At 44.9% G+C, this 17,806-nt stretch overlaps 2 protein-coding genes across 2 annotated transcripts in view; both read right to left on the bottom strand.

Annotated features, from left to right (window-relative positions):
* myo15ab (myosin XVAb) overlaps positions 1 to 1,677 on the bottom strand; it is a 50,159-nt gene extending 48,482 nt beyond the window's left edge. The window contains exon 1 of the mRNA XM_076884749.1: positions 41 to 1,677. Within this exon, the coding sequence (XP_076740864.1) occupies positions 41 to 1,495 (1,455 nt within the window). The 5' untranslated portion in view covers positions 1,496 to 1,677. The remainder of the gene's footprint in view (positions 1 to 40) is intronic.
* Positions 1,524 to 6,096, bottom strand: LOC143419095 (uncharacterized). The gene is made up of 3 exons (XM_076885384.1): positions 3,586 to 6,096; positions 1,706 to 2,266; positions 1,524 to 1,595 (listed from the first exon to the last, which is right to left on the bottom strand). Exons 1-3 carry the CDS (start codon positions 6,094 to 6,096, stop codon positions 1,524 to 1,526), a joined length of 3,144 nt encoding a protein of 1,047 aa, XP_076741499.1.
* Between the last annotated feature and the right edge of the window lie 11,710 nt (positions 6,097 to 17,806).

Consider the following 17,806-nt stretch of genomic DNA (forward strand, 5'->3'; position numbering starts at 1 on the left):
TTGTTGTAGCCTACATAACTGACATATTCCATTTACGTACCCTGATCGATCCATCGGGCAAAACATACGAAGCTCCACGAACTTGCTGATTTTGCAGGGCATGGCCAAGCAATGGGGAGGAACGTGGATCTGCATATGGCGAAACCAAAGTTCCATCTGGCAGACGGTAAGACGCTTGCATCAACTGTGGGTTTTGCAGGGCACTTCCTAATGCTGGGGAAGAGGGTGGTTTGGGTCCATATGGAGATCGTCTGAGTTGCACAGGAGTGTGATAAGAAGCTTGACGAAGGTTTGGGTTCTGCTGAAGAGCACTGTGGAGCTGAGGCCCAGCTGGTGCATAAGGGTTACGACGCTGCATCATAGGGGATCTCATAGTTGAGACACTCTGCAAACCAGATCGGTTTTGCAGTGCATCATGGAGCAGCGGTGCAGGGGCAGGCTCAGAGATATAATCATATGGTGTAACAACAGTTGGTCCATATGGCAAACTGAACTGTGTCTGATAGGAAGCTACGCCTCTTAGTGCCTGTCCATGTCTCATGGCTTCAGGGAGCACTGGAGATGGAGGTACAGATGGGGGATAAGGGGATTGAGGTCTATAAATAGGAGATACATAGGACGCTTCTCTCACTGCCTGGTTTTGCAGAGCTCCAGATAGTAATGGAGAAGAAGGGGACAGAGAAGGTTCAAGAGGTGACACTGGCCTTTGTAAAGGGGAAACATAAGATGCATCTCGTAGAGCTTGATTTTGCAGAGCCCCATACAGCATAGGAGATGAGGGTGCCATAGGCTGACCATAAGGTGACACTGGTCTCTGGAGTGAGGGGACATAGGAGGCATCACGAATAGCCTGGTTTTGCATTGCACCAGACAAAGTAGGGGACAAGGGAACATAAGGGTCTACTTCAGGAACCATATCCTCCATCGCTACCATTTGGGCTACCTGAGGTCCAAGGGGGGATGAGAAGGAGGCTTGTCGGAGAGACTGGTTCTGCAAAGCACCAGAAAGCATGGGAGAAGATGGAGCTACAAATTGATGTGACTGTTGAGTGTAAGGATCAGCATAGGGCATCATTTCTGGTGTGTAAGTAGGCGAGTGGACAGCACGTGGGGGCAGGAGGGGGGAGGGCTGACGGGAGACTCGAGGAGAGAGGTGCGGGGACGCGGAGTGCGGTATGTGTTTAATGGACAACTGTGGGGAAGGGGGTGGCATACTTCTTACTGACCGCGGGGCCATGAGTGGACGTCCTCGAGCAATGGGACGAGGAGGTAATCTTCCAGATTCTCTTCTCCTCAAGGGAGCACGGTGGACCATGTGAGGGGAGTGGAAAGGAGAGGAGTGAAGCGAGGAGTCCACTGTGAGAACAGAAGACCTATTGCTTCTTATAGAGGAGGCACGAAAAGGACGCACATTCTGGGTTGGTGGGGGCACTGGACGTCCTCGGAGACCCATAGGGGAGGGTCTGACAGTACCTAAAGGAACATTTCCACCCATCCTAGGCCGGGCCACTGGTGTTGGATCCCTAAGCAGTCGAGTTGAGCGGCGAGAAAGAGTAGGGGATGATAGGTGAGGCCGGGGCCCAGCAGGAGATAAGCTACGATGAGATGGGGAAGGAGATGGTCTTCTGCTGAGCTGTGGAGAGAGGGGGGGAGATACATGAGCAGGAGAGAGGGTAGGAGATGGTGACCTATGAATCTTTCTAGCTTCAAATGGGCTGCGGGCAGGACTGGGTGCTGGTGGAGGACTTCGCCTTCTCATGGAAGCACGAGGTGAAGAAGGTGGAGATCGTCGCCTCATTGATGGTCTTGGTGACGGTGGGGGACTATGCCGGATCATTGAGGCACGGGGAGAGTGGGGGGCTGAAGGACCTCGAGCCAGGGGAGAGGGTGATCTCTGAGGTTGCATTCTACGACGAGCAAGCGGGGAGGCCATAGGCGAGGAAGGAGGTGAGAGTTGCCTAGACATAATAGAGGGCGGTCTTTGGGCATTAATTAAACCACTCCTCATGGATGGCTGTGGAGAGGGACTGCGTCTTTGTGCAAACATAGGAGAGGGTACTGGGGAAGCCATAGCAGGAGGATGACGTTGCATTTGTGGGGAGGGCATAATGACAGAACGGCGGGATGGTGTCGGAGAGGGTTGAATACGGCGTCCCGGAAGAGGGGACATGTTTGCTTGCTTAATGATCATTGCAGTTGGAGTAGGGATGGATGGTGGCCCATAACCCTGCTGCTGTGGCATCATCATTGGGTCAGTCATCATCTGCTGCTGAAAGAGCACAAAGCTTTATGTTCAAAATGGAAACATGGACTTTAGCCCAGTAATTTACAGGCTGTGAAAAGCAGTTATCAGATTTGCAAGCTGATTTTGCCTGGAATATTATTTTTCATCAAGAAAATGTTACACTAATTATTTCAAAGAACTATTTATCACATTGTTGGTCATAAGCAAAAAAAAGCAGCTACACCTATCTAACATTGGCTTATTGATTATCTATCGCTATTTCCAGTTCAAATGAAATGAAATGAAATTAATGCTGCTATCACTAATCGTACTTAGTACTGAGAATCTAAAAATAGAAACATCCCATCTCATCTCAAAAAGTAGTTCATGCATTTATTACTTCTAAACTGGACTATTGTAATTCATTATTATCAGGCTGTCCTAACCCCCCCCCCCCAAAAGAAAAGCCTTCAGTTGGTAAGAGTACTGACAGGGACTGGAGGGAAAGAGAGAGCATATTTTTCCCATACTGGCTTCACTTTATTGGCTCCATATTAAATCTAGAATTAAATTTACCATATTACCCCAACTTCTCTCTCATACTGCTGGTTTACTTGTGGCTTCCAGAGTATTTAAAAGTAGAATGGGAGGCAGACACTTTCAAGCCACTCTTTTATGGAACCAGCTCCCAGTTTGAACTTGGGAGACAGACACCTGCTCTACTTTTAAGATTGGATCAGACTGGATCATACGACCCCAAACCCTCCCTTAGTTAAATTGTACAATGCTTAGGCTTCTGGAGGCTTCCGATGATGAATGTTTCTTCTTCACTCAGCGCTATTCACTCTCTTAGTTATTACTAATCTCTGGCTCTCTGCACAGTGTGTTTTTATTTTGTCTCCCTCCCCTCGCCCCCAACCAATGGCCGTCCCTCCCTGAACCTGCTTCTGTCGGTATCTTCCTGTTAAAAGTGAGTTTTTCCTTACCGCTGTCGTGGTGGTCTGATTGTTCCCTATACAATTGTAGGGTCTTTACCTTGCAATATAAACCACCTTGAGGCAATTGTTATCGTGATTAGGCACTATATAGAAAAACTGAATTGAACAATGTTGAGCAATATTTTCTTTATTTATTGAATATGTTACTGCCACATTTCTCCGTGTGGTGGGATTATTTAAAACAAGAGAACTGTGTAACTTGAAAGGGCAGTGCATGTGTACTCTTTTGAATTTCCTATTTTTTTCTTTTTTACATTTACAGTGCAATATGAATCACACTGAAAGTCAGCAAAGTCACCCTCCTGTGACTCTCTAGCTTTAAGAACATTGTCAGGTTCAATGACACTGCACAGCTTGAATTACCTGTGGTGAAATCATCTGTTGTTGTGGCAGCATCATTTGCTGTGGCATCATTTGCTCTTGTGGTGACATGATTTGCTGTGGCATCATTTGCTCTTGTGGTGACATGATTTGCTGTGACATCATTTGCTGTTGTGGGAACATCATCTCTTGTGACATCTGCTGCTGTGGCAACATCATTTGCTGGGGCATCGTCTGCTGCTGTGGCAACATCATTTGCTGGGACATCATCTGTTGTTGTGGCAACATCGGCTGCTGCTGCGTTAACATCATTTGTTGCTGTGGTGACATAATTGGCGATGACATCATTTGGGGGGACATACTCTGGTCTTGTTGTAACATCATCTGCTGCTGCGGTGACATGACTTGCTGCTGAGGTGATATCATTTGAGGGGACATCATTATTGGTTCTTGAGGGGGCAACAGATTTTGCTGCGAAGACATCATTATTTGTTGTTGTGGTGACATTGCCATCTGTTGCTGTAATGACATCATGCCACCAGGCTGACCTGGCACGAGAGGAATCTGGTCTTCGTACTGGATTTCTGACATGTCTTCAAATTCTGGATCAGGCGGCAAAGTTGGTGGAGGAGGCAAGGTAACATCTAGACGTTCTTTCCCAAAAAGGCGCACTTGAGGTCTGGGAACTCTAAACGTCATCTCCCCCCCTTGAACTAAACTGCTATCATCTCCATACTGATCCATCTGGCCAACATTCTGGTTTCCATAAAGGTACTGTCCTTGACCTACAACTTGGTCTCCAAACCCAAACACCTGTTGGCCTCCTGGAGGGAATCCAATTGCCTGCTGGGAGCTGAAGTCTTGGTATGGCATGCCAACATCAGTATAGCTAAGTTGATAGTCCTGCGCAAATCCACCTTGCATTCCCATAGATGATACATAAGGGTTCTCATAATAACCTGCCTGTCCAATGTCATAATAGCCCACTTGTTCGCCACCATAGTAAACTCCCTGATTATTTTCATCATAATAGCCCTGAGTCTGAGGGTCAAGGAACCCATCCACCTCTCCTCCATACATATGGTCATCACCCATTACTGCATAGTAGTCCAGATCCTCATCACCATACATTGCCTGCTGCTGCTCGTAAGCATAGTAATCAGCAGAGGAATAAGGGTTATAATATTCCCCCGTGCTCTCATCATAAAGAACACGAGGATAATATTCTGCATTTGGATCATTGAATCCTTCATCCTCATAGTAACCAAGGTCTTGATATCCTGCTCCCCCTGCCCCATTGTCATTGTCATAGTAACCATAATGACCATGATTTCCATATGCTGCCTCATCTCCATAACCGTCATCATACCCTTCATATACTTTCTGGTATCCGTACACATCTTCATCATGCTCATAACCATTGTTTTGGTAACCCTGGAGATAACGTCGGGAGCTGGCTTGCCGACTGTGAGCTCTATGCCCTTGCCAGCCATGCTGTTCTGAATTTTCCCGCATTTTGGTGGACAGGAAGCGTTTCGTCAGCCAGTTAGTTGCCGCTGCAACCTTCCCCAACAGTAGACTTCTGTTCTTGAAGTCGTCAACAGCCCCATCACCGTCCTTTTTCCCAAATAAGCCTTTGAAGAAGCCCCCTTTCTTCTCATTGGAGTTGTTCCCTCCCAGGCGAAGCAGCATATAGGTTGGCTTCTTCCCACCATTTGCCTTCTCTTTGGCCTCTTTCTCCTTTTTCCTCTTTTTGCTGGCCTTGAATCTCATCATGAAACGAGAGGTGTTCTTCAGCATGGACTTGCGACGTTTCTTCTTAGCAATTCGCGTCTTTCTCTTCCCCAAACCCAGGAATAAACGTGAAGTACTTTTAAGCTTCTTCCTGCTGTTCCTGCGTCGCTTGAAGCCTGAAAACTTCATGAACATCCTGGACATGTTCTTCAGACCTTTCCTCGGGATTTCTTTCACTGGAATCTGTGGCGTTTCCTCTTTCTTTTTGCCCTTTTTCTTCTTTGCGTCAGCATCGGATTTCCCTCCTTTATGGTGGCGATCGTCCTTGGATTTTTTTTTGGATTTCCCATAATCCTCATCATCCTCGTCTTCCTCGTCATCTTCATCCTCATCATCATCCTCCTCTGAGTCTTCACCCCGTCTAGACTTCCCCACTTTCTTTCCTTTAGCTCCCCTGCCTCCTCGCCCCTTCCCTCTCCTATCATCCTCTGAGTCTTCCTCATCCTCTTCATCACTGAACTCTTCATCCTCTTCATCGCTCAGGAGCTCCTCCTCTTCCTCCTCAGACTCCACTTTCTTGCCTTTCCCTTTGTCTTTTCCTTTCTTTCCATCATCTTTCCCCTTGGGCGGTTCCTCTTTTCCCTTCTTACCACCCTTTTTATCATCCTTTCCACCTTTCTTATCATCCTTGCTGGCTTTCTTGTCGTCCTTCCCTCCCTTTTTGTCATCCTTGCCTTTCTTTTCCTCCTCCTTCTTTTTCTCTGGTTCAGGTTTTCCACCCTTCTTTGCGTCCTTTTTGGGGTCTTTCTTGCCAGGCATTTTGGCTAAGGGCACACCATGCCCTCTCTACGAGATGCAATGGAGCTGACCTTCAAAAGAAAAATAGAAAGACATGACATGTGTAGAGTTTGGAAGGCACCACTGTGAGAATGTCTCAAGTTCAATAAAAGGCATGTTGTGTTCCAAAAAGTCTGACCTTTAAAAGACTCCTTGCCTTATATGTGCCTGTTTGACTTTGTGCCAGAGCTATATGCGGGTTCTGTATCTGTGTAAGGACAGGTCCACCTGGCCAAAGCAGTTTGACACTGCCCAGATCGGGTCCCCATGAAGGCTTCTGTGCAGGTAGATAGATAGATAGACAGATAGATAGATGAATGTCTGCAATCTCACACATACAAATAAGACTAACATTAATATTGCTATCACATTCAGAAACAGCAGTAAAATGCATTTAGTTAGATAAGTCAGTGTTCTTGTCTTAGCACGAATACTGTCATAATATCATATCCTTTACAAAGTGATTAGAGCTCCTATCTCTATATTACAATATGAAGACATCATCTAGAAATGTCCAGTTTCCATACAGAAATCTCTTAGCGATACACAACCTCAGTGAAAAGAGCCATCATCTATCAATGTCCAGCTGTACTATAGGCTTTAAGGTCAGCTCTAAAAGCCTTCTGTAAATTGCAATTCTACATTAGTATGCAAGGTGTTGACTGTAAACCTCACTGCAAACTCTTTGAAAGGAGATTGTTACTGTGTTGATTTTACTCATTTCCACACAGTTTGATCCCTACGGTGTTTGCGTTCGTGCAAATGCAAGCACTGAAAACACACAAACAACATATGGAGCTGTTACACCAGCTCCAGCTCTACTCCCTCTACGGTCCAGTCAGTGCTTCATCTGTAGACTTGAAGTTAAAGCCGCAATCATTCATCCAAACCTTTCCGGTCATAGTCACCTCTACTTCACTGACAAAAATAACGTCACAAAAGAGGAAGTGCTGCGCTCTTGGCTGGTGTCTGCAGTCTTCAAATCTGACGCGTCCTGTTTGCAAGTTTCTTCTTCAGCAAAAAACTCTGGGCAAATGTCTTTGGGTCACACCGAGCTTCTTCCTCTGACCTACTCTGTCCTCTGTTGCTCACTACAACACATTCTCTCACTCAACACGCCACTCTGTTCACCAAGCCCTCCTGTGTGTGACAACCAATGCGCGTGTATGTGTGTATATGTGTAGGTTTAAAGAGTTCCTTTTGGCAGCTCGTAGAAGGAGTCTTAATTTGTCATCTGGCTCTACAGGTGAAACTTAAGATCTCTGGGCGGCTGAGGGGGCGGGGCATAAATAATACAAAAGGTTGAGATAGTGAGAGAGAGAGAGAGAGAGACAGAGAAGGATAAAGAGAGATAGACAGACATGGGATGCATAAGATAAGCCTGATTGGCAGTAAAATGTCATCATCCCCACAAAGATGTAATAACAACCCTGACCTGAGCACCCAGACACACATTTATGCTCTAACCTTAAATATTCTCTAACTCTGTTTCCTGAACTCTGTCAGCTGTGTGCATGTGTGTGTGTGTCCTGCTCACACAGGCTTCTTTTCAATAAATATTATATTTAAACAGCCTCAAAATGAGCAATGCAGCCACCACCAACCTACTTCCACATACGTAACAGCAGAAGAAGGAGCAGAGGCAGGAGAAGCACCCACTTGCTAGAGATATGACGTCTTCCCTCTAGGTATCAATGACAGAGGAATGACTCTCACACACACACGCACACATACACAGAGAACCAGTGAAGGATCAGTAACAGGGCTGTGATTATTAGTGCCATCAACCAAATTATTCCTCTTCGAGAGGGAAGGGGTCGGATTGCTGGATCAGTCCTGTTACAGAGTATAGGTGTTGGGTTGCCAGATCCTGATCTTTTGGTCTCTGGATGTAAGTCTATCTGATCATTACACACCAGGAACGGGCACAAGCAGTGCATGTGTGCACAGGGTTGCTCATAAAGATGCCTTTGAGTGGGTGCACGTGTGTATTAAATAGATGGAGAGTGTGATGAAAGAGTGTTTTTTTTCTTCCCCTGGCTTTCCCACAATTTGTTTCAAACTGTACATCCGCCTTTGAAGGAGAATGAAAAGCCCTTATCAAATGTGAAAAGCTCTGAGCTGCAGCCAGTCTCCCTTTTCCCAAAGCAATCGCTGCTGGCAGGTGGTCCTCCATCTTTTGATAGAATTTGCGGAGAAGAGACAACATAGAGAAACTGGGATAAATGCCCGGGAGGGGGCAAAAAAAGCAGAGTTATGACAGAGGTGGACTTGATGAGGCTCATCAAACGCATTCAGGTCCCAAGGGGAAGCTGTAGACCATCTTTGTCACTTTGCACACATACATCCACGCACACATGCACACACACATACACACACAGTAATCTGCTGCTATCTAGTGGAGCAGCATTACACCTGCAGCACTTCTTGTAGTCAGGAGTTGGTCGGATATCAGGTAAGTTTACAGGCCTGTGGCAAAAAGCTTGCACAACACACAGCAGTTACCTAACAATTCTGCATTTCCTTACATGATTTAGTTTAGTCTTATAATAACGGGCTGGGAGAAACACCGGGCAATCCAGCTCCAGGAAAAACATTATACTGCAGGAGAGAATAAGACCCACCAAAGCCAAAGCATGCAGGCAAACAGATAGATGTGCACTGTATGTGGGAGGCATGGAGGGAGGGGGAATGGGTGTGGATTTATGCACCTATAACCAACCTTTCCCTGGCACACAGCAGACCTCGGGAACGGGCATCCTCACGTTACTGGAGCTCCATATTCACGTTTCACCATCCTCCTACGGGTCAAAATAGAGCGAAAGACTAAAATCAAAATAAAATAAAAACAATCCCCTTTTTAATTAAAAAAAATCTTAATTACTCACACAGCTTTACGCCTTTGCTGCTGCTCTAGCGGGTCTCGAAGCAGTAAGGGTCGGTCTGCAGGGAAGAAAAGTGTGCCACCGGGAACGGAGGATGAATATTTAACGACCGCTATTCTTCAGCGGCCGGCCGGGGGCTTGAGTTCCACACACTCCGGTGTGAAGAGATAAGGTCCCCCGGATGGGCAACAGCAGTCATATGTACGGCGATGCACGCTGATGTATGCAGTGTAAAAAATAAACAAGGAAAGCACGTGACATTCATTCTTAATAAAACGTGAATAAGACGTGAACCTAATTAATAAACTCCCCCGCTTATTTCAAAAGATGGAGCACCATTAAGTGGGTAAAAGTTCATTTCCTCTGCAGTGTACCTGCCTGCTGGTCGGAGCTTTGCTACAGTGCGCGGGGTTTTTTTTATTGTTGCATTAAACACTTCCTCTCATCCGGACTCAGCAACGGTGGGAAAGTGTGTCATGAGATGGCTCAAGGGGGAAATGGAGCATAACAGATGAAGGTGAGAGTTACCACAACAACAACAACAACACACACACACACACACACACACACACACACACACACACACACACACACACACACACACACACACACAAAATGTGCCATTAACGTCTCCACATGAGCAATCCTTCTGCTGCCCGCCAGATGGACCCGCCTGACAACAAACAAACTGCAGAGAGCCACAAACTGCTGCATCTCCACTGGATTCACTCCATAACCCAGACGACCTTGCCGTCCCCCCCCCCCCCCCCCCCCCCCCCACACACACACACACACACATGACCGGCTGGCCCGGCTGTATCAAAACAGGTCTTGGCTTTGATATAAAACCCACTGTGGCGAGACGCGTAGCAAGAGCACCTCGCTGGTGTTTAAGGAAAAAAAAAATACACACATACACACACACACACACAAGCCTTTGGCTACATCGGAGCTATTTTTGGCACTGTTAAGGAAACAGTGACTTACATGCTATAGGGTTCGGCCAGTCAGCGGATTTGTTCGGTTTTTGGTTGATATCTTTCATAGTTGTTGCTTCCAGACACAACAGGTAGCGCAGGTAATGCGAAGTCGGCTGTCTCAGCTCGTTTTTTAAAAACCATATTCAGTGCTCTCAGTGTGAACAGCTAATGTGCACTAAACTCTTCGTAGACGTATGTCATATTTAGTGTTACATAGATGACGGGCTGAATCAGGTGACCCTGAACCCTTCCTTAGTTGCGCTGAAATAAGTCTTGGCTGCTGGGGTCCTCCCATGATGCACCCTGTTTCTTCTTCACTCACCTTCTCACTCACTATGCATTTAATCATTAGTTATTATTCATCTCTGGCTCTCTTCCACGTCTTTTGTCTTGAATTACCTCCAACTTGTTACGGCAGATGCCCGCTTGTTAGCAGAGACGGGTCTTCCAGCGGAATCTGCATGAATATTGAAGATACTTATATTGTCTAGACGGAGGAATAATCACATGTGGGGCATCGGCTTTTCACCGGAACAACACTTAGTTTTTATTATTGAACTCTGGCGTGCACTCTGCAGCATAACAGGAAGCATCCTTTCAAAATAAAATCACAACAGATGACAACGAGGGCATACCTATTAAGTAGCTCAACACCCCCACTTGCACTCACGTTGTCAGCTTTACATGCATTCCAAAAGAAACAGTTTTTCTTTACTATTTGTTTACACTCCAAACATATATTTCTCAAACTTCAATAACTTCCCCTTTGTTGCTGGCTTTGTCATAACATCGGCCACCATCAGACCTGTCGGACAATACTCCAATATCAAATTTCCAGCATTAACTGTTGATCTCACAAAATGATATTTGATATCGATATGCTTACACCTCTGTCTGTTAACAGGATTCTTTGCCAATGCAATAGTCCCTTGATTGTCCTCAAAAATCTTTGGCGGTCTCTTTTGATGCTCATACATGCTTTGCAACAGTTGTGTCAAGTACAAACATTCTTGTGTTGTTGCTGCCAAAGCTATGTACTCTGCTTCACAAGTTGACAAGGCAACAGTTGGCTGCTTCTTTGTTCGCCATGACACCAAAGTACCTCCTTCATTCAGGCTTACGCAGTAACCTGTAGTACTCCTCCTGTCAGTCACATCCGCAGCCCAGTCTGAGTCACTGTGACCTTGTACTCTCAAATCTTTGTCACTTTTCCTGTAGCACAATGTCTTGTCTTTTGATTGTTTCAGGTACCTTAGAACATGTTTCACAGTAGTCCAATGTTCCACAGCTGGTTCTTTGAAGTGCTGTGACAGCTTACTTACAACAAAACTCAAATCTGGTCGTGTGCAAGAGGTCAAGTAAATAAGGCTACCTACTGCCTCTCTGTACATTCTGACATTGTTCATTTTCTCAGCATCATCATTGTAGTTCAACCTTTGTTCACAAGGAGTTGATCTTGGTTTACAGTCTTGCATTTGAAATCTTTCCAGTATGTTTTCTACATATCTCTCTTGTAACATTTTTACACAATCTTGGGTTTGCTCAAAATCAATACCAAGAAAATGTTTGAGTTTCCCCATATCTTTCATTTTGAATCTTGCAGTTAGCATTTCCTTCACAGTTTTCAAAACCCTTTCATCACTGGCTGCAATAATAATATCATCAACCCATATGATCATGATCACTTTTTCTTTTCCTGTTTTCCTTGTGTAAACACAATGATCTACAGGACTCTGCATGAAACCGTTCTCTATCAAATAGTCATGTAATGTCCTGTTCCAGTTTCGGCCTGACTGTTTAAGCCCATAAAGTGACTTTTCCAGCTTGTAGACCAGTTTCTCATCTGTTTTTCCTTTTACTTCATAGCCTTCTGGCTGCTCAACATACACTTCAAAATCTATTGGTGCATGCAAGTATGCGGTTTTTACATCCATCTGATGCAAAATCAGGTTTTCTTGTATTGCACACTGCATCAATACTCTTATGCTTGTCAGGTTAGCAGTCGGAGAAAAAGTTTCATCATAGTCTATCCCAAAACACTGGTTGTAACCTTTAGCTACGTACCGTGCTTTATATTTTTCTGATCCATCACCACTGTTTTTCTTCACATATACCCATCTACCCCCCACTGCTTTCTTTCCCTCAGGTAAGATTGTTAGGGTAAAGGTGTTGTTCTCTTTTAAGGATTGCATTTCTTCATCCATAGCTGCTTTCCACTCTCTAGAGTTGGGTGACCTTGCAGCTTCACTGAATGTCACGGGTGAGTTACTTATCAGTCTGTAACAGTAGTCTATGTTAGTCAGCACTTGATCATCAATGTCTTCTCCTGACTCATATTCATTTAGATAATCTGGTTTCTTTCTTGTTCTAGAAGGATACCTTCTGGAGTTTTCAGTCTCATCACTAAGTGGCATCTGACTGTTCACTTCTGGTTGGTTGTCAGTATCTGGTTCCTGTGAACTGGTACTGGGGCTTTCCCTGTTCACGTTTGGTCTCTCCCTCACCTGTATGTCTTCATCCTCAGATGTCGTATCAGTTTGTGTTTGCTTTTCCTCATTGTGTTTGGTTACAAACTTAACCAGCCTAAACTTTTGCACTTTGGCGCTGTCTGGGAAATAAACCTTGTATGCTGGACTGTTTTTGTCGTAGCCTACAAAAATCCCTTTTGTACACTTAGAATCCAGCTTACCCTTGTTTTGCTTGTAAGCATAACACTCACACCCAAACTTTCGCATTCTGGATAGATTGGGCTTCCGCCCAGTCAGCAAAAAGTAAGGTGTCTGCCCTGTCCGGTTGTTAAAGCATCTGTTTCTCACGATAGCCGCTGTTTGAACTGCATACGTCCATAATTCCTTTGGTATGGCACTCTCAATAAGCATGCACCTCCCCATATCAAAAAGTGTTCTCCAGCCACGTTCCGCTGTACCATTCTGGTGAGGGGAATATGGGGCTGAAGTTTCATGTCTTATTCCATGTCTGTTTAACAATACCTGGTAACTCTTTGCCATGAACTCTGTGCCGTTGTCTGACCTGATACACTTTACCTTCCCGAGTGGGGCTGTATCGGCCAAAAAGATTTCAGTTGCTTGCATTGTTTCACTTTTGTTTTTGAGAAAATATACAAATACTGCACCGGAAAAGTCATCGGTAAACAATAATGCATATCTGTGTCCATCTCGTGATTCTGGATCTATCGGCCCTGCTAGATCCGTATGTACCAGCTCGAGAGGTTTCTCAGCTCTCCTGTCAGGGTTTCTATTCCTAGTCTGGACAAATTTTCCCTGAATACACACCTCACAGTTCAAACTTTCTTTGTCAGTTTTCCCTTTGATTTTCATACCTTCAACCACATTTTGTAGCTTCAGAATGTCACTATGATTGCAATGTCCCAAAATTTCATGCCATGTCTGCACATCAAAACAATTATTACACTTATCATCGTACTCACTTACAGTCTCAAGGTAATAAAGTCTGTTGTGCTCATGGATGTGAAACTTTGTACCGTCTCTGTGTTGAAGGACGTTCCTTCCTTTCTTAAAGATGATAGTGGCTCCGTTCGTGGTGGCCGCTCTCACAGAGAAGATATTCTGTGGAAATGAGGGAATGCATAGGGCGTCTTTCAGTGTTGTTTTACACTGTCTCCCTCTGCTGTCAATCAAGCACACCTCTGCATCTCCTCTGCCTTCAGCCACTCCTTTACACCTGGTGCCATCAGCTAATTCCACACAGTGCGTTCCCGGCTGGAAGTCGTCATTAAATTTCTTGAACGCTGTTTTATCATTCAGGATGTGTGATGTTGCGCCAGTATCCACCATTAGGCCTTTGGTCCTGATGTCTTGTGGCTGTTGAGGTGCCGCGTAGTCATCGCTCATCCGGAAGACATAAGTGTCGTCGCTCTCTGCGTTGTCGCCCTCCTCCGAGGCTATGCGTGCTTCATCATTCCGTTGTCGTCTCCTGCAAGTCGACTCTCGATGGGTGTTGCTCCTACAGTGACCGCACCACTGTCTGTAGCGGCATGCTCTGGCCTTGTGTCCCCGTTGGCCACACTTAAAACAGACTATGTCTGACATGTCTCTCCTGTGGTCATTAGCAGCTGCTGCGGGTCTCACGCTGGGTTGCACTCTCGCCTTCATGATGTTATCCTCTTGTTCCATTAAGCGCATTTTCTCAGTGTCCTCATAGCTGCGGAGTTTCGTTTTAAATTCCGCAAACTTGATTTCTGATTCACTTTGCGTAATGTGAACGGAAAAAGGTTTAAATGTTTCTGGTAAACCTTTTAACACCATCGCTACAAGCAGACCATCACTAAGTGTCTCTCCAGCATTTCTCAGGGCTGTAATAAATGTCTCTGCGCGTATGATGTACTCCGTGACGCTCTCACTGCTTGCTTTCTTCAGAGAAGTCAGTTCGGTATAAAGGCTGATAATTCTTGGTTTACCTTTTCCTGCATAATAGTCTCTTAAAATTTTCAGTGCCTCGCGTCCATCATCGGCAGCTTCTCTCATCACGAGCGACAAACTCTTATCATCCAGGAACTGTATTAACTCTGCATAGGCCTGGGCATTCTTATCTTCGTCGTCCTCATCGTCGTCATCACTTTTCAATATTGTGTCTTTTAGACCTTGTAATCTAAGATGTCCCAAAAATTTTGTCTCCCACAGTTCATAATTCTTCTCATCTCCGTCAAAAACCAACCTTGCCCATCGGCCACTGGGTTCACCAGCACGCTTATTCATGGTGCTAACTTAGCACGCTAGCCCTCACCGAACACGCTGTACTTTGCGACTTTTCTGGTGGTAAACTTTCCCCTGGCGTAGCTTCAATGTTTTCCTGGGCCCATAACCTGTTAGCAGAGACGGGTCTTCCAGCGGAATCTGCATGAATATTGAAGATACTTATATTGTCTAGACGGAGGAATAATCACATGTGGGGCATCGGCTTTTCACCGGAACAACACTTAGTTTTTATTATTGAACTCTGGCGTGCACTCTGCAGCATAACAGGAAGCATCCTTTCAAAATAAAATCACAACAGATGACAACGAGGGCATACCTATTAAGTAGCTCAACACCGCTTCTCCCTGAGCCTGGTTTCTTCCTGTTAAAAGGGTGTTTTTCCTTCCCACTGTGGCCAAAGCGCTTGCTCATAGCAGGTCGTGTAATTGCTGGGTTTTCTCGATTTTCTCTCCATTTTTGTAGGGTCTTTACCTTACAATATAAAGGCGCTTCAAGCAACCGTTTTGTTGATTTGGCACTATGTAAATGAAATTGAACTGAACTGAATGATGGATGTAAAATAACCAGTAAAATATAAAAAGAGTGAAAAATGTTTTGCTCAGAGGAACAATTTGATAGTGTGCCAAAAGTGGAACTTTGGTATTGCATAAGGAAGTCAGGAGTGGCAGAGAAGTATGTGTGGAAAGGCGTAAGGAGCAGAGGTAGCGAACGTAGTTTAAATACCTGGGGTTAACCATCCAAAGCAACAGGTGGTGCACAAGAGAAGTGAAGAGGAGAGTGCAGGCAGGGTGGAGTATTTGGAGGTGAGTGTAAAGGGTGAATGTGAGTACATCAGAGGGACAGCCCAAGTTGAGTGTTTCTGAGAAAAAGTGGAGATACCAGGCTGAGTGGGCTTGGAAATGGCTATATTGGACAAAGGATGTTGAACATGTAGGAAGACCACTGAGAAGATTCATAAATATAATGTAGGAGGACATGCAGAGGGTTGATGTGACAGAGGAGGATGCTGGTGATGGGAATGAATGGATAGGATGAAATGGAGACGGATGATCCACTGTGCTGACCACTGAAGGGAGCAGCCAGGAGAAAAAGAAAAATGGGTAGTTTTAATGTCTTAAGGCTTTCCTCAAATAAATTGCATTTTTAAAGTGGTGGATAATTTCAGGACTCCAAAAATTATTTGAGCAAATGGGAAGGAATCTATTTCAAATTTTGGTTAATTTGAAAAAGGTTAATTTGATCTGTAACCTGTGAGGATTGATTTCAAGCAGACGTTGCCTCATTTTAGAATAAAAAAAGAAAAAAGAAAAACACTGGGAACCACTGTATTTGGTAAATGATAGCAGAGGGTATGACTCTCTCTCTCTGTCTCTTTCTCTTTGCATGCTTCTTTAGTGATTTTTACAGAGCTACAGGGTGGCAACAGCTTCGAGCATTTGTGCTATTTTTTTCTCTTTGGATTAAAACTTTGCTTGAATTATTTGGCTGTTTTGGAGCTGTTACATCCAGAAGTTGCTGCGAGAAATTGTTGCTCCCCAACAACAGCTTGCTCTGGGCCCGAAAACAGTAAATATCAATCATGCTTGACATGTTCCTGGGCACCTCCGGAGTGAATCAGTCAAGGAAAGTTACAGTGTCACCCCACACGCTGGAGCTGCCTTTCCGGAACAACATATAGAGCAAAACCCAGTTACTCGAAGGTCATGCATCAAGTTACAGGAGTGGTATCAGAAGATAAAGATATACTGTTATTTGAGTGGAGAAATATTAGTGCAGAAGAATATAAGAGATAAACTTTTTTTTAAGGAAGAAACTAAATGCATGGCTTCTTAATGAAAAGCAAAAGCTCCCCACAAAAAGCCCTCCCTTGCTTACTTACCTTTCGAGTCTGAAACGGATGTGGTCGTGACCATTCTTGCTTACCAGGCTTTGCTGGGTGAACGGCAGACAGGCAGAAGAGCAGTGAGTGGATCGCCAGCATTCGTTTTCCTGCTGAAGGAGTCGGCAGAGTCTCGAGCTGGAACAGCTGTTCTGAGACAAGCAGTCTCTGTAGCAGGTCAGAGGATGAGTGTAGAGAAGTCCCACTGGGACAGAAGGATTGTGTATGTGTGTGTGTGCATGCAGGAGAGACAAATCTATAGACTGAGACGGAGAGGAGCAGAGAGCTGGCAAGAGAGGAAAGCAGCAGGGCTCATACGTTCATATCCACTTAACAGAGGCTCCACCTGGATAGGCTGGATCGTGGAGGACAGCGAGGCTGTCGGAGTAGCGAGGGCCCTGCTGTGTGTCCATCAGTTTCAAATAAACCCTGCTGCTTCTGCTAAAGTGTCCTTGAGTCACATGTTGAATCCCTTCCTGTTCAGAGACGCACTTTCCTGCTGTTGAACTCCAAACCGCAGTGAATTTGTTCCTGCCACTCACATAAAACTGCTGTTTTTGTGCATCCACAGGCCAGATTGGAGACTCGCAGGCAATGTATCCAATCAAACGCCTTCTTCAATGAAGTGTGAGTGTGTGTGTGTGTGTGTGTGTGTGTGTGTGTGTGTGTGTGCACGCGAGGGTTAGTTAATGATGACAAATTGTCTTAAAACATCTGAGAGGTTAAGAAAGGACGTATGACAGTTACTTATTGACTTACATAATGAAGAAGACCTGCTGTGGAGAAACTTGAAAATCTTTTATGAGGGAGAACATGATTTTCTGTAAAACAAAATTAAAAAAAAAGAAGGACATTAAGTTATATATAAGTTATAATAGTTAGGTCCATGACTATTTGAACAATGGCACATTTTTATATAGCGCATTTTAAATCAGACAATCAAGATGTGATTGAAGCTTTAATTCAAGATATCATCAACATTTTTAGAGGCCCAGTGGAAATCGCTAAATGCTGTGCTTCCTCCTTGAGATGCTCTGCCAAGCCTTCAGCAGCCACCTTCAGCTGTCGCTTGTTTGTGGGTCTCTCTGTATTCATTTTTGTCTTCAGTAATTGAAAGACATGCTTTATTGGGTTGAGATGAGGTGGCTGACTTGCTCACTGAAGAGTTAGGTTGAAAGAAGAGCTTTCTAGTCAGTTTTGCAATGTTTGGCT

The sequence above is a fragment of the Maylandia zebra genome, linkage group LG6, assembly GCF_041146795.1.
Source record: "Maylandia zebra isolate NMK-2024a linkage group LG6, Mzebra_GT3a, whole genome shotgun sequence".
Taxonomy (NCBI): Eukaryota; Metazoa; Chordata; class Actinopteri; order Cichliformes; family Cichlidae; genus Maylandia; species Maylandia zebra.